At 49.6% G+C, this 17,123-nt stretch overlaps 1 protein-coding gene across 7 annotated transcripts in view; it reads left to right on the forward strand.

Annotated features, from left to right (window-relative positions):
- The window catches only part of LOC112441475 (uncharacterized), a 118,657-nt gene that overhangs the window by 13,828 nt on the left and 87,706 nt on the right, over positions 1-17,123 (forward strand). For 6 of the 7 annotated variants that reach the window (XR_003036751.2, XM_059890765.1, XM_024997917.2 and 3 more), the window contains 5 exons: positions 130-199; positions 2,774-2,855; positions 11,825-12,013; positions 13,033-13,096; positions 16,109-16,218. Coding sequence is in view for 6 of the 7 variants with exons in the window: in XM_059890765.1 (XP_059746748.1) it covers positions 130-199; positions 2,774-2,855; positions 11,825-12,013; positions 13,033-13,096; positions 16,109-16,218 (515 nt within the window). In the remaining variant the exon portion in view is untranslated. The remainder of the gene's footprint in view (positions 1-129; positions 200-2,773; positions 2,856-11,824; positions 12,014-13,032; positions 13,097-16,108; positions 16,219-17,123) is intronic. The other variant, XM_059890767.1, reaches the window with a different exon arrangement.

A 17,123-nucleotide genomic window follows, 5' to 3' on the forward strand; every position in this document is an offset into this window, starting at 1 on the left:
ATCAGGCTGGAGCCTGGTCCTTCCATCAGCTTGACTCAGGTATGCTGGATTCCCATCCTGGCCCTGTCTTGTGACCTCAGTTTCTTCATCAGAACAGAGTCATTCATACTAGCATCTTCCTCTCCACAGGGAGGCAGGAGACCCCCGGGAGGGCGGAGCATGACTTTTGTCCAGGAGGCTGGACTACCAACTTCAGCAGGTAAGCCGGGCCCCAGCCAGTATAACCACTGGGGTTTGAGCCCACCACTCACCTTTGAGGAAGTCCCCTGCCCGTTTCCCGCTCCTCCAGGCCCAGATCCAGGCCTTAACTGGCTCTGATGACAAAACTGGCACCACCCTTCAATCGTGGAGGATGCGTGAGAAACAGGAGCCAGGTTCCAGCCTCAGCTGAAGGAGCCAGCCTCTGGGGGTGGGTGTGTGTGTGCGTGCGCAGAGGGGTAGCTCTGGGAATCTGAACCCTAGAGGACCCTGGAGCCCCACTAGGGCTGAAAATCTCTGGGTTACAGGCCCAGGATCTGGGGCTGGATCCACTGACCCGTCCCCTTTCACAGACAGGCATACGCCTAAGGCCTGGCCTTCACTGCAGTATCATTTCCCAAATGTGCCTTCTCCTGGTGACTTTAGGGTTTGAGCACAGGCCCTGGACACACACTCAGTGTCCCCATACTCAGTTGTGCTAACAATGTTTTGTCACACACAGACACATGGACTTGTGTTCTAAGGAGGGTTACCAGAATTAGCAGATAAAAACTCAGAACACCCAGGTATATTTCAATTTCATACAAGCAACTTATACTTTTTTAGTGTAAGTAAGTTCCAAGGATTGCATAGGACATATTTATTCTAAAATATTATTTGCTGTTTATCTGAAATAGAAATGAACTGGGTACTCTGTGTTTTCCTGGTAGCCCCACTCCAGTGGGGCACCTTCCTGGTTCTTCAGATATACTCAGAACCCCCCTAGACACACACACTGATGCTGTCAGCTCAGTTAGGTGGGGGGCTGACCTCTCTGCCTCTGCCTGGGGAGATGCCTGCCTAGCCTGGGCCCAGCATCACTGGCCAAAGTATCCAGGGAGGACTTGCAAGAGATAATGGCCTTGAAATGGCCTTGAGGAGTGAAAATGAAACCTGGACATTGTCCCCCATCAAGGAGGCCAGGTTGGGAGAGGCCTACTGCTGGGCTCCAACATCCATTAAGTTCCCATGAAGGGGGATGGGGCCAGCTCCACCTCACCCCGCCCCCATCCCCTCCTGCACCTCCACCCAGGTCCTTAGTATGGTAAGAGGGCTCAGAATCAAAGGTGGTGAATCTGGAGGGTGTTTTGGAAACAGACATGGCAAGATACGAATCCTCTGTCCCAGACCGAATCATCAAATCCAGGGCTTCTTTCGGCCCAGCTTTCCTCAAAGAAAGGCTGACAGCCTGCAGAGGGCAACCTCCCGCCACGGGGCCCGAGGCCCACCTCTCCATGCTGGTGGTGGTGGTTGGTGATGCGGTGAGTTTGGGAGATAGGTCAGGCCCAAGAGGAGGGCACCCACCCAGGTTTGAGGTTCTTAACTTGTCAGACCCATCACCCTCCTTCTGAAATAAAATACTGTGGACACCCCTTTTATCATCCTGAAAAGACATTCACAGATATTACAACCAATCCAGACACATAATTAAAAAAAAAAAAAAAAATATATATATATATATATACTGCTCTAATTGTAAAATAAGGGAGAAATTAAAAGCTATTGAGAATAAAATAAAATGTATTTCAATCTGTAATGTTGAAGCATCACTACACTAGGAAGACCTTGGCATGTTTAATTACCCCTGGCTTTCGCTATAAACAGTAGCATTAAGAACGTGACAGGGGAAATACTGGTGGATAGAGGGGTGTTGTTCTGGTGAGTCAAATACCTGACATGATTTCCTGAAAGAGGAATATTTCTTGATAAAACTCCAAACTACACAAAGTATGCATGTTCCCTTGATTTATGTAGTAGTTGTGTATTCCTAGAAAACTCAGTGTGGGCTTTTCAAAGCTGTACAACACTGTGTGTTTATATGTAAAACAGAGTTAGGTTCTCAACTAGGAGATTTAGAGACAGGTTTTCAACCGACTGGGGACCTGGGACAATTTGCTGTTGCAGGACCATGCCCCTGCCCCACTAATAGTGCCCCACACCCCTTCAGTGTGACAACACACACACATACCCACAACTCTATAGAACCCGTCCTGGAAGCAGTATCTGCTCCCTGAGGGCCGGCATTAGGAGGCCATGCAGGGAACCCTGACCCCCAGCCTCCCCAGTTTATAGACAGCCTCTGAACTCAGCTAGCCCTGGGGTCTGTAGGCGGCACTTGGAGGTTGTTGAGGGTGGGAGAAGGGAAGCAAAGGATACAGGGTTGGCTCAGTCTCTATGTTTCCTTCTCTCCAGGGACTGTGCTTGGAGCAGGTGGGGGAGGTGAGAGCCATGAGTCAAATCGTGGGGTCAGGGCACTGCAGCACCAGATCCTCCTTCTGAAGGACTCGTTGCCCCAGCTGTTGGGAACTCTGTCAGGTCTTCTGGGATGGCTCCAGCTGCCAAGAGATGCTTCACTAAGGTTATACTCCTTCCCGCATCGCCTGACTTACTGAGGCAGCAATATGAAGGGCCTACCTCAGCCCTACTCAGGACACCCCTCAAGGGCACATATGCTCCAGAGGCCCATGGCGTTGGCCCTGCACCACAGCTCAACTTCTCCTCTACCCACTCTTGTTTCTTCCTCTCCCTTCCACAGGTGTTGATCCCAGAGCCCTCCTTAATAAACACCTCAAACTCTATCTTAGAGTCTTCTCCAAGAACCCAAGCTGTGACACCTGGTAATGAGCAGTGTTGGTGAATTGTGTGACCCAAGTCAGAGGAAAGGGGTGGGGGGCTCATGTCTGCTGGGAGCATCTGGGAGGGTCTATATTAGTCAGGGTTCTCCAGAGAAGTAGAACCAATAGAATATACAGATAGATACATAGAAAGATTTATTACAAGGGATTAAGTGAAGTCGCTCAGTTGTGTCCAACTGTTTGTAACCACATGGACTGTAGCCTAGCAGGCTCCTCTGTCCATGGGATTTTCCAGGCAAGAATACTGGAGTGGGTTGCCATTTCCTTCTTGCCTGATGCAATTGTGGAGGCTGAGAGGTCCCACAATCTGCCACCTGCAAGTCAGAGGCCCAGGAAATCCAGCAGTGACGTTCCAGTCCAAACCCTGAAGCCTGAGAACCAGGAGCATCTGTGTCCAAGGGCAGGCGGAGATGGATGTCCCAGCTTAAATAGAGGGAAAAGTCACCTTTCCCCACATCTGTTGTTGTTTGTTTGTTTTCCTATTTTGCCCCTTAATGGGTTAGATGATGCTCACTGGATTGGTGAGGCATATTCTCCACTCAGTCTCCAATTCCAAAGCTAACCTCTTCTGGAAACACCCTGAAATAATATTTCATGAGCAATCTGGGCATCCTTTAGCCGTATCACATTTATACATAAAGTTAACCCTCAGAGGTCCCCAGAGGAGGTGGGAAATAGGTTGTCTAGAAGGATAGCTAGGACTTAGATGAGGAGGGAGAAAAGATTGCTTCAGCTGATCACGATCATCATCGATGATAATAATGCGCCTTTGTGATAGGTGTTTTATTTACACCTTTCACCTGTGTGGGGAGGTCTGTGGGGAAACAGTGAGGCATAGGGCACCACTGAAGCCCCCAGGGGCTCTGATGGAAGAGGGGCCTGGACTGAGTGGGAACATGGGCTTTATTTGGAAGGCAATGGGGAGCCACTGAAGGCTGCAGAGAGGGAAAGTATGAGGCTGTTGCTGGCTTCCGAGTGAGATAGTCTGAGATCTGCCCAGGTGCACATGGGAGATGGCTGGGTGTGGGGGTGCGAGGAAGGAAGGATCAGAGACTGTGCCAAGCCCAGCCCCAGCCCAGAACTGAGCATGTGCAGGATGCCACTGGGCAGATGTGGACAGCTACGGGGTCCCTGGTTTTCCCCAGTCAGGGGAGGAGGGAAGCTTACCTTTTCCAGGGGATTCATCAGACCTGAGGTCCCCCCAGTGTCTCTCTGTGGTTGGCCTGAGGGGAGGGGCCAGGAGAACAAGGGCTGGTATATCAAGGTAACAACACTAACTAATGTAGCACAGAACACCCCCCAACACCCCACCCCCATTTAAATGAATTAAGTGAAGTGAAAGTCACTCAGTCGTGTCTGACTCTTTGCGACCCCATGGACTATACAGTCTATGGAATTCTCCAGGCCAGAATACTGGAGTGGGCAGCTTTTCCCTTCTCCAGGGGATCTTCCCAACCCAGGTATTGAACCCAGGTCTCTGGCACTGCAGGTGGAATCTTTACCAGCTGAGTCACAAGGGAAGCCCAAGAATACAGGAGTGGGTAGCCTATCCCTTCTTCTGTGGATCTTTCCGACCCAAGAATCCAACTGGGGTCTCCTGCACTGCAGGCGGATTCTTTACCAGCTGAGCTAAGAGGGAAGCCTTAAGTGAATTAACCCAATAACAATGACTATGGTGGCTCAGAGGTTAAAGCATCTGCCTGGAATGCGGGAGACCAGGGTTCAATCCCTGGGTCGGGAAGAACCCCTGGAGAAGGCAATGGCAACCCACTCCAGTACTCTTGCCTGGAGAATCCCATGGAGGGAGGAGCCTGGTAGGCTACAGTCCATGGGGTCCCAGAGAGTCAGACACGACTGAGCGACTTCACTTTCACTTTCATTCTCATAATGGTAAAATGCAGGTGTTCTGGTTGGCTCGTGGTTCTTCTCCATGGTGACCAAGCCTCCTCCTAGCCTGTGGCTCCAGGAGCTTCTAAGTGCCTTATTGTCCCCTGTATTCAGTGGATGGATAGGGAAAGAGAGGACACACCTTCTTAACATCTGTGGCCAGGAAGGGGCCCACCACTTCCGTTCACATTCCACGGGCAAGAACCAACCATAGGGCCATACTAGATGCAAGGAGAGCTGGGAAATGCAGTTTGGGGTGAGGCAGCCACTTCCCAGGGGTGCCCTGAAGAGGGGGAGCTTGAGTGTTTGGCTGAAGGTGGCCACCTTTGACCCAGCTGGGAGAGGGCCTGGCAGCAGGAAATACCCTCTGTCTCCAACAGGCTTCTCAGAACACTTTCCACAGTGAGTGTTGAGGGCACTTTGAGGCGCCTGTGGATGGGACGGACCCACAGTGGACTGGGTGGTTGTGGCTTGCATGGAGTGTAAACCTCGTATGCTCCATGGATGGTGTGGCACTTGGGGGCTGGTCCTTGTGGGCTCTGTGTGTTGTGGACCAGGGCTGAATCAGTTTTCCGTGGCTGTGTAGTAAATGATCACAGATTTAGCAGCTGAATCCACATGGATTAGCTCACAGTTCTGTAGGTCAAGAATCCAGGTGGGGATGGTTGAGTTCTCTGCCTAGGTTCTTGTAAGGCCAAATGAAGGTATTCAGTTCAGTTCAGTCACTCAGTTGTGTCTGACTCTTTGCAACCCCATGGACTGCAGCATGCCAGGCTTCCCTGTCCATCACCAACTCCCAGAGCTTGCTCAAACTCACATCCATTGTGTCGGAGATGCCATCCAACCAGCTCATCCTCTGTCGTCCCCTTCTCCTCCTGCCTTCAGTCTTTCTTCAGCATCAGAGTCTTTTCCAATGAGTCAGTTCTTCACATCAGGTGACCAAAGTATTGGAGTTTCAGTGTCAGCATCAGTCCTTCCAATGAATATTCAGGACTGATTTCCTTTAGGATTGACTGGTTTGATCTCCTTGCAGTCCAAGGGACTCTCAAGAGTCTTCTCCAATACCACAGTTCAAAAGCATCAATTCTTCAGCACTCAGCTTTCTTAATAGTCCAACTCTCACATCGATATGTTACTACTGGCCCATGGATTGGAAAGGGAAAAATAGCAATATTCACATATGATAAGATTGTCTATATAGAAAATTCCCACCGAATCTACAGAAAAGCTACTAGTACTAATATGTAAGATCACAGGATATAGGATCACTGTACCAAAAAAAAAATTATCCTAATACTGTATACTAGCAATAACATTTGGAAATTTAAGTAAATTTTTAAAAAGCATTCTCTACAACAGCACCAAAAACCATGAAATACTAGTTGCCAGACATATAGGCTGAAAACTACAATCCAGCAGGACATTTTCCATAGAAATGAAGATGTTGATTCTAAAATTTATACAGAAAAAAAAAAAAAGAACTAGAAAAGCAAAAGCAATTTTGAAAAAGGACAAAGCTGGAAGATTTGTACTACCTGTTTTCAAAACTTACTATAAAGCTACAGTAGGAAAGAAAAGAGAGGGTATAAAACTGATGTTTATTAGCTTTTCTTTCCTGTGAGATCATATGAGATAGCTTTGGGAACCTAAGACACAGGAGAACTTGCCGAGGGATTGGACAGGTGGCCTTGGCAGGTGGGGATCTTGGCTTGTGAGTCATGGACGGGTGATGCACAGATCTGAGCTCTGAATGACGTGATGTCACCAATACTGGCCTCCTGTCACGAGAGCAGGGGCTGCTGCTGCTTCCTGTTTGTGGGTCCTGTAAGACCCAGCTAAATGCGCAGTCCATAGTGAATATTCGTGGTTATAGATAAAGGGGAAATATGTATTAACACATGCGTACTTTGTGTGTGTGCTGATTATCTTGTGGAGGACCATTTCTCTGCTGCTTTTCCTACAGCCTAGATAGTAGAGAACTAACCCAGTAGAATGATCATTGAGTATGCGTAGGTTCTCTGTGACGGGCCAGAGCGAGAAGCTGCTGACTTCAGGGAGGAGGAATGCAGCCTGTCTGAAAAGTGCATGATTATGGATGGAAGGGGAAAGGCTGCATTTTTTCCTAGCAGAGAGCTGCCAGGAGTGAGCACACGTGTGTCTGTGTGTGGTGGGGGTGGGATTGGGGGGTAAGGGGCTGGATTGTGTGTGTGTAGTTGTAGGAACCCAGGAGAATGACATTTCAGTCGCTGAGCTCCAAGTCAACTCCCAAGAAACTTTTAACTCAAAGACACTGGGTCTCACTTCCTGCCGTATTCCCACTCACTGGCTGGCTGGGGCAGGGTAGGCAGTGCTGTTAGGGCTTCTGTTTCCAGTGTCCCTGCCAGGCTCTTTGCAGAGGCCACCTGAGGCTCCTTTTAGTTTGTGGTTCTATCGTTCTCAAGGCCCAGCCTCCATCTCGAAGCTGAAGTTGACTGTTCATCATGTCTCAGCAGTGGGAAGGGTAGAAGATGTACCCTTCCCTGTTAAGGGCAGATGAAAGCCAGGCCCATCACAAGTGCTTACACCTGTGAAGCCAGATCTCAGTCCTGTGGTCCCACCTGGCTACCAGGCAGACTGGGAAAGGGTAGCCCCCAGGAAACAAGGAGAGAGCTGTTAACTTGGAGACTGATGCTTCCAAGCTAGTGCTTGGAAACAAGGTAGAACCAACAATGAATAGACAGGATTTTAGGCAAAGCAGAATTCACCTTCGCGCATGGGGAAGGTGAGGCAGGACTGGGCTCTCCGAGAGGAGGAGGCAGGCCTTCCAGCTGACTAAGCAGGAGGGCCCGGCTTGGAGGCGGCCTAACTTATTAGCAAGAACTAAGGCGGCAGTGATGGTCATGGTGCCGCAGAACAAGCCCGGCATTGGAGCCAGATGGCCTCGAGTTCAAATCCTGACTCTGTGATCAAGTGTTACAGGTTGGACTGTAAACTGGATCAATCTCTATCATAGATTGTTTGGCCCTATCTTTCAAAACTACAAACACAGCAATTCTACTTGTAGGAACTTATCCTACAGATATACTTGCACATGTGTGAAGCAACAAATATATGCAGCTATTCATGGCAGCATTATTCTTTTTAAAAGCAATTTATTTAGGTCTGTGCTGGGTCTTCACTGCTGCACGCGGGCTTTCCTAATCGTGGTGAGTGGGGCTACTCTTGGTTGCGGTGTGCAGGCATCTCATTGCCGTGGCTTCTCGTTGCGGAGCGTGGGCCCTAGAGTGCTGGCTTCAGTAGTTGTAGCACGCAGGCCTAGTTGCTACGAGGCATGTGGGATTCTTCCAGACCAGGGATCAAACCCATGTCCCCTGAACTGGCAGGCGGACTCCCAACCACTTTTTCACAGGGAAGTCCTGCAGTATTATTTTCGTAATGGTAAAAGATTGGAATGGACCCAATTCGATGGACTCAAATGTCCATCAATATAGGCTTGGGTAAATAAATCATGATATATTTATGCAATGGAATACTACGTGGGAAAGAATGAATTTACTTTCTTATGTATTAATATGGTAAGATCTCTAAACTATATTGTAAGTGATAAAAACAAGACACAGATCAATGTATATAGTTGACTACCATTTGAGTAAAGAACAAAAACAGATAGCGAAGGATAGCTACCTGTATATATCTAAATGTGTGTATATGTATATTTTCATATTTGCTTGGATATGCACAGGAGATCTTTGAATATGCACATACAAGGCCAGAGGTTTCCAGGACAGAGAACTAGGTGGCTGGGAGCCAGGGCTGGGAGGCTGACTTTTTATTGCACTCTTTTATACATTTGGAATTTCAAATTATGTGAAATGTATTATATCTTTCCCAGTCCTGCCATTTTGTAGCTATTGGACTTTAGGCAAGTTACTTGGCTTCTCTGGGCCTTCTTTTCCTCTTCTGTGAAATGGCGATAACACCACTGGCCACCTAAGGATCATCAGGGCTGCCTGGCACAAGGGTGATGCTCACATATCACTGTCCAGCAGCTCAGTCCTGCCTGGTTCACCTGCTTACACTTGCGAGCTGCCACCCAAGACTTGCTGGTGTTTGGGAGACGCGGTGAGCAGCACTTGCCAGCTGTCCCCACATCTCCCTGACATAACCAGCCAAGATGGGAGGCTCAAGAGGAAGAGTAGGTTTAGGGTGCAGAGCATGAAGTTAGTTCTGGTTAGGCGAAGTATTAGCATATCTGATGGAGCTCAACCTCTGGGCTGGTGATGGAGATCTATGGGTCTCCAGGCTCTTCCACTTACAAAGATAATAATTGTAGTAGGGATAAACACTAACATTTTTCAAGCATGTACAGGCATTATCTCACCTTCAGCAACCCTTCAAGGTTGACTAATATTATCTCCAAAGCTACCCAGTTAGGAAATGGTGGACTAGATTCCAACCCAGGTCTGTCTGAACAGGACCTGGGACCCAGATTTACAGCAGGTCGGCAAAACCAGTAACTTTTGAGGCTTCCCTATTGGTCCAGTAGTTAAGAATCTGCCTTCTAATGCAGGGGACGTGGGTTCTATCCCTGGTTGGAGAGAAAAGATCCCACGTGTCTTGGGGCAGCTAAGCCTGTGTGCTGCAACTACGATTGGACACAAATAGATAAATATTTAAAAATCAGTAACTTTTGGGTTGGCAAATATTTTCCATAAATAATATTTTAGACTTTGTGGGCCACACATCTGTCCTAACTTCTTAACTCTGTCATAAAAGCAGCCACAGACAATTCATAAATGAATGAGCATGGCTATGCCCCAATAAAACTTTATTTAGGGACACTGACATTTGAATTTGATAGAATTTTCACGTCATAAAATTATTCATCTTTTGATTTCTTTTCCCCAGCCATTTAAAATGTAAATCATTCTTAGCTCATTGGCTGTACAAACACATAGTATGAGTCTTAAGTTGTAGTTTGCCAATACTCCCCGGACCCCACTCCTCTAAATCCTCTGATAACAAAAAAAGGTCCCTTTGGAGGCCTTGCCTCCTGGAGGCCAGTGGCCATGATGCTAAGAACTCTCCCTCACTGCCTGCATGCTTGTCTCCAGAATAGAAGTGCAACAGACAGGACCTGGGTCCTGTTGCCTGGCAAGTTCAGCCTTTTGAAGACCCAGCTGGTTTTTAAATGAAAAACACACCTTCTCAAGGGTCTGACCCTGACAAGTCCAGGATCCGTCTTGGGGTAGGAAGCGGGGGCAAAGTTTGACCGCCAAGGCTGCCCCTCTTCTGTCCTTCACCGGTTCCAAGCCTGCCTCTAGGGCAGTGCAGATGGGGCCAGCTCAGTGGGGTCAGGGGCTGTGGATCTGGGGGGAGGCAGGGGAGACTGGGCTGCTGTGGGGGCAGCCGGCAGTGTCGCCGGGGGCCTTCCTTCTGGGAGGAAGAAGGTCAGGAGGTTTTCTCCAAAAACCCACCACAGAGTGGGGCAGTGGGGCTCAAATGAGCAGGACTCCTGCCTCTAAAGAAACTTCTTTTGAAGAGAGTTGCTCTTCTCACTGTTCTCTGTTTTGGGGCTGGTCTCCTTTTCTTAACCCTTTTTTCTGCCTCTCCTCTCTGGTGCCCTCCCAAACAAGGCCTGACTCTGCTGCTCCTGAGTCTGCTCAGCCAGCTCCCTCCACCTGGAGGCCCCGTTCTCCTCGTCCCACCTGAACAACACTCTCCTTTCAGATCCCACCTCCTGCTCTCCCTCCTGGGGCCAGGGTTGGTCTGGGAGCGCACAGTCCTGGGTGTCAAGTGTAAGGACCTGATCTTACAAGAACTGCTTCCCAGACTCAGGGCTGCCCCTCTGCCTGGAGTTCAAGACCTTCCGTGATCTGTCTCAGACTTTACTCCCACTCAAACTGCCCTCGACACCCTCAGAGCATTCACAGCCTACCAGGAGAGGGAATACTTGAGCCAACTCCTGTCCAATAAAAATATATAGTTTAAGCCACAGGTATCATTTTAACTGCTTTATGGCCAAATTATAAAAGTAAAATGAAGCAGGTAGAATTAACTTTAAAAATGTATTTTCTTTAACCCATTAATGAGATATTTTATATTCTTTTTTCCCTACCATATCTTTGGGATCTCATATACATTTTACACTAACAGCACCTCTCAGTTCGGACTGGTCACATTTTACATTCTCAGTAGCCGCACATGGCAGGTGGCCCCCATGTTGGACAGCTCAGGCCTAACTTAACCCTGAAAACTGCATAAGTAACTACAAGGTAAGGGTGATAGAAGGCCCTATTGGAGGTTAAACTTACGGAGCTGCTGCTTTTTGGCACTGATTTCTCAGAGAAGAGGGAAGTGTCACATTTGCCAAGGGGAATCATGCTTGTTGGAAGCTCCATGTGCATCTGAGTCCTGCGCCCTGGGAGGGACAACCGAGACTCATCCAGCAAGTGGGGGATGGTCAGCACTTTGTGTGAGAGGGTCAAAAAGGAGAAGCTATGATGTGGGTCCCCGGAAGAGAGCCAAGTGGCTTCACTAGGGGCGGAGTTTCTGTGGGCCATTCATGACCAGGAGAACAGGGCTGTGGGCTCTTGGCAGAGCCCAGCTTGGAACCAAGCTCTGCCTCCCTTTGGAGTCCCGGCTGAGGGCAGCAACTCCCTGTGATGGGCGGCAGGGAATGGTTCTAGAAGAGTGTCTGAGCTCTTTCCTGCTCTTGTCAGCACCTCTATCCATTCTTTTCTCTCTCATGTCCCCTCCCTGTCCTGGCTCTGGATCACTCTGGACACTCTTCACAGGTGAGTGCCCCACTGAAAAAGCCTGTTTCTGTGGTCAACATGTACACATTGCTCCATTTAAAATGGATAACCAACAAAGCCCTACTGTATAGCACAGGGAACTCTGCTCAATGTTATGTGGCATCCTGGATGGGAGAGGAGTTTGGGGGAGAGTGGATACATGTATATGTATGGCTGAGTCCCCTTGCTGTCCACCTGAAACTTTGTTAATTGGCTATATTCCAATATAAAATTAAAAGTTAAAAAAATAAAAGGGAAGAATAAGCCTGTTTCTCCTTGAATACCCAGGCTCTGGTTGGCTCTGGAGGACATCCCTCGAGAAGTGCTGGCAGATGTTGGATTCCCGCCACCTGGAGGCCTGACCTCACCTGAGGGCATCCCTGCCTGTCCATGTCTTTTGACTGGGTGGGCAGCCCTGCCTACCTCTCTGCGGCTTCAAACACCAGCCCCTTCCACTCAGAGACACTCAAAATGTGTGTGAGTGTGTGAAGGGGGACTCTGAGACTGAGGGTGGCACTGGGAGCCGTCTGGGGTGCAGGGTCAATGGCGGGGCTCTCCAGGACAGGTCTGGTATAAAGGGTCATTCATTCCTGACAGGTGTGTGTGGGGTGCGGGGCCTGGCCTGGGCCAGCCAGAGCTTTCAGCAGGATTTAATCAGGGCTGAGTGGGCCCCCCTGAAAGCCGGGATTGTGTTCTATCAGAGGTCACTGTTTCATGAGCCCTGTGGGGATACAGAAAGACCATAGAGCAAGAGGGCACCTGGGTGACCAGCTGCTCAGGGTGCAGCCTGCTCAGGTACGAGGGCCTGGTGGAAGGAGGAAATGGGTTTGGAGGAGGGTCGGTCTATGGGAATTAGCACGTTTGTAACTCAGAAGCTTGCTGAGCCTGACACAGGCTCTTGGCTGATCAGTGCCCGAGTGGGTATTCCAATCCCTGGACAGTGATGCAAATGTACTTTCTCAGTTTTTCTATCCTTCCTTCGAGGCTTTGTTTGATGGAGTTTGGGGACTGGAAGGGAGGATTTCAAGGTGTGAGTTGGGCAATGTGGCTGGAGTAAGTCTCAGGCTAGCGATTCAGTGAACAAGAGATAGAAATGGTTTTTTCTCTGATTCTACTTACTCTCCATTGGAAGCCATCCATGGGGAGCAGATGTAGGGGAGGGGAGTGGTAAAAATTGGTTCTCAGGTGGTTTGAGTTCTTCCCTTTTTCCGCAAGGGGTGATCTCACTTCCATCAAGCAGCAATCTCCTGACTTTAGTGCCTCTGTTGGGGCTGGAGAAACATTCTGCTGATTCTGAGAGTTTGCTGGGGCCCAGAAACTTCTGTGAGGTGCTCACAGCTCTGTCTGTCTGACATGCTCCCCTAGGAATCCCCTTGCTGGAGGGGTTCCCCTTAGTGCCTGGGTGCTTAGCAGCTTCCCAAGACATCTTGGATCTCACCATTTGTTTCCATTGTTTTTCTTCCCTGTGGCCCTGGGGCTGGGGCCTGGGTGAGCAGCGAGGGAGGTTGTCCTCTGGACTCCTGGGAATTGACCACCAGCATGCGCTGCTCCGCTGACAAGGTAAGGCAGCATGTTCTGAGGGTCCTTGAGGGTCAGCGTGGCCTTTATTCTCTTTCTAATAGAACAGGTCACACACTGCTCTGATGTCACTAGTTAACTGCATCCCCTGGACCCTGGGGGTTGGTGGCCCAGCTCTGCTCTGGAAGTCCTGATCAAGCCAGGGAAGAAGGGCCAGCTGGCTGCCCTGAAAGGGAAGGGCAGTCCTGGTTTGCCCAGACTGCAGGGGGTGGTCACTGGGATGAAGGACTCTTGGTTCTAAAACGGGGGCATCCTGGGTAAAGCGAGATGAGCTGTCAGCCTTTTTCCCTCCGCTCTCACTCCTTTCCTCTCCCTCCCTTCCCTTCCCTCAGCCTGGTATTACTGGCAGGAGGTTGGGGGTAAGTGGGACAGGGTGAAAAGGCCCTTCATTTCTGTGTTCTATGCTTGGGATACGGTGCCAGGCAGACAGGCCTTGGAAGTTGATTTGGGGGGATAAGACTGCTGGGTGAGTCCAGCTTCAGTCCTCTCCACCCCGAGTAAGAGTAAAGTTTGTTTTTGGTACCTCCTGCCCCCATGCTTGGAGCCTGCCAAGCCTGGCCTCCATGGAAGGTGGTCCTATGGATCAACTGGTGGTCCTGGGTCAATTCCCAGGAGTCCAGAAGACAACCTCCCTCGCTGCTCACCCAGGCCCCAGCCCCAGGGCCACAGGGAAGAAAAACAATGGAAACAAATGGTGAGATCCAAGATGTCCTGGGAAGCTGCTAAAGGGCTTATGGATCAACAGGGCCCATCCTTTCTGACTCAACCCATGAGTCCAACCCGCCTCACTGCATGAAGCAAACTGAGGCCCAGAGACGGAGTATAGATTGTCTAAGGTAACACAACAAGTGATGATCAGCCAGCAGGCATTAGATGCCTGGTCTCCTGGCTCCTCACCAGGGTGTCTTGCCCCTTCTCAGGGTCCCTCATATTACTAAGTACTCTTCCTGTGGAGTATCTCCTCCTCCCAGCCCCTCTTACCCAGCACCCCTCAGCTTCCTGAACTAGCAGCACTTGGCCCCTCAGACTTGGTGGGACCCCAAAAACATGGAGGGGGTAGCGATCAGCTGTGGCTCACCTCTGAACTGCTGGGGACACTATGTGGGTCCTGGTGCCCCACAGGGTCAGGGAGTTGGGGAGTGGCTGGGGTACTTGAGAGTATGTGTAGAGTCTGGGTTCCTGATGGGTGTGGGGTGTGAAGCAGAGTCATTCTGTTTAGTGGGGTTGCTAAACAACTAAACATTTTGTTTACTGCAGTAGCTAGGCACTGCAGAGGTTCTCAGACTTTAACACCTAAGACTTTCAATAATAGTAGCAATGACAGGAGTAATAGTAAGGAAGGATTTCATCTGTGGGTGCTGACTCTTCCGGGCTCTGTTCTGAGTGCTTCCGGTGTGTTTAACCCGAGCAACGGCCCTGTGGGGAAGGAAGCAGTGTTCCGAGCATCTGTTTTTTGGCTGGGCTGGGTCTTCGTTGCTTGTGCAGACTTTCTCTAGTTGCTGTGAGCGGGGGCTCCTCTTTGTTCTGGTGTGCGGGCTTCTCATTACGGTGGCTTCTTGTGGAGCGCGGGCCTAGTTGCTCCGTGGCGTGTGGAATCCTCCCAGCCCAGGGATTAAACTCAAGGATGACCATTTTATAGCTGAGAAGACCTGGCAGAAAGGGGTCAACACTATGACATGGTCACTCCCCTGACATCAGGGCAAATAAGACCCTATTGTCAGGAAACTGAAATAGCTTGAAAGGTTTTCTCCTAAAATTTAGAGCAGAGTGACAGCCATTTTAGAGCATTGTAATTCCCATCTTTGACAATTTGAATTTAAAAACAGGTTTTTAAACAACAACTCTTCTCCACTAAATCTTAATTAAATGCCAGGGGAAGTGATGGCTCAGTATTTCCTGGGACGCTTGGATGAATTGCCCCCAGGGGGCACTCAAGCACCGCCTGGGCTGGTCTGCAGGCCCCTCAAGTAGCGCTTCTCCTAAGGAGTGGGAGAATCCTTGGGGGCCACTGAATTCAGCTCCAAAGTGTGATTCCTCACCCCATTAAAGGAGGCTTCTTGGGAGGGTCTACCACTGCCGGGCATGGTGAAGGATGGGCTTAAGGAATTTGTGTGCAAAATGATATGAGGGGATAAATAGAATACAGTAAGTCCCCTGCATAGAACAAGTTCTATTCTGAGAGTGTGTTCATAAGTCCAATTTGTAAGTCCAGCAAAATTAGCCTAGGTATCCAACTAGCACAATCGGATGTATAATATTGTATAGAATTGTAATAGGTTTATAATGCTTTTTGCACAAATAATATGTACATAAAAAACAAACATAAAAAATAAAAGTTTTAGTATGACAGTACAGTGCCTTGAAAAATACAGTAGTACAGTAGAGCAGCTGACATACGGGGGATGCCATACACGCTTGCACCTTTGACAGTTTGCAACTTGAGGGTTCATATGTAGGGGATATATATATACATTCTTAGAGGGTTCAAGGTTTCCATTAAGTATCACAAAAAAGGCTGGTACTCCCTCACAGTTAGAAACTCTGCTCTGGGCACCAGAGTCCCAGGGCAGGGCGCTAACTCCTGGACCAGGGCTGGTGTCTGGGGCATCCTCTAGACAGGGCGGGCAAGGTGAATTTTTCTGAGCACCCTGAGAAAAAGCCAGTGGAACCCCCCACTCTCTTCCCCAAAAGTGGAAGCTTGCATAAGACGCACCCTGTTCCTGTTGCTTTGCCCAGCCTGCCCTGCCCATGGGGTGTCCAGACCCTGATCTGGAGGAAGGAGAAAGCCCAGTCCAGATGCTTACTTGCCCAGCATCTTCACCTTCTTTGGCCTCAGTTTCCTCACCTGTAGAATGGGGATATGAGTATCTGCTTGGTCAGATGGTTCTGAGAATCAAAGGAGAGGACTCTCATGGGTTGGGGGCTATTACCCCTGCAGGGCTGGCACTGGGGAACCTTTTGGGCCATTCTCAACTGATGCTTCTTTTCTTCCAGGGAAAGGGCCCTCTGGCCCGCACAGCATGGATATGGGCAGAACGGTTTTTCCTAACTAGGTCTTCTGGGTTGCAGCAGAACAGCATGTGTCTGCTTCTCAAATGTAACAGGTAGGTATTGGGATTAAACGAGAATGTCAGCTCCACCTGAGTAGGAGTTTGGTTTGTTTTGTCCACTGCGTCTCCTCAGGGTCTCAAACATTATCTGGCAAATAGCAAGTATTCAGTAAGTATTTGTTGAGTGACAGATGGGGCCATGGGGAGGGGGCAGCCAGGCATGATCCAGAAAAGTGTGGGGAGAGGCTGTATGTAATATTTTCTCACTCAAAGGCCCAGTTTCAGCTCTGCCACCCACTTTCTGGGTGACCCTGGGCAAATCCCTTGTCCTCTATGGACCTATTTTCCTCTCTGTAGAATGAAGGGATTGGCCCAGGGGGTCTCCAGGCTCCGTCTGGCTCTGAAGCCCTGTGCATTGGTGGAAAGCATAACCTGCTGTGTCTTGAAGGCAGGGTTTGATAGAGGGCAGAGGGACCTCAAGGGGCTGCTCTGCCCTGGGGTCGTGACCAGGGGGTACTCATCCTATGGTGAAATCGGATCTAGGGCTCGGAAGCTGGGGGCCATGGGCAACTTTCCGCGGCCACCCACAGAAGCAAGTGTTCCCGCTCCCGTCCCCAGCCCTTCCTGCTGCAGGAGCTTCCCCTGCTCAGCAAGAGGAAGAGCTACAGACACTCCTCCTTTCTCAGTTTGTGGCTATAAGTCAGGACTCCCTGATGCCTGCTGGAAACTCTAGCTGGGACCCTCCTCCACCCCTGAGCCCTTCACAGCCCCTGGACCCCGGGAAGACACGGGGTGGACACCATGGAGCTTTTACGTAGCTCCGTGTTATCATAAGCCATTAAACACTAAATCTGCTGCTTCTTCCCCTTTGTCTTCTCCCCTGAATTTCTTCTGGGAGTGAGCTAATGGTCACTTTTAGCTATAGCCTGATACAAAGACATATCTAGGCAGACTTCCCT

This window comes from Bos taurus, chromosome 10 (genome assembly GCF_002263795.3).
Source record: "Bos taurus isolate L1 Dominette 01449 registration number 42190680 breed Hereford chromosome 10, ARS-UCD2.0, whole genome shotgun sequence".
Classification (NCBI taxonomy): domain Eukaryota; kingdom Metazoa; phylum Chordata; class Mammalia; order Artiodactyla; family Bovidae; genus Bos; species Bos taurus.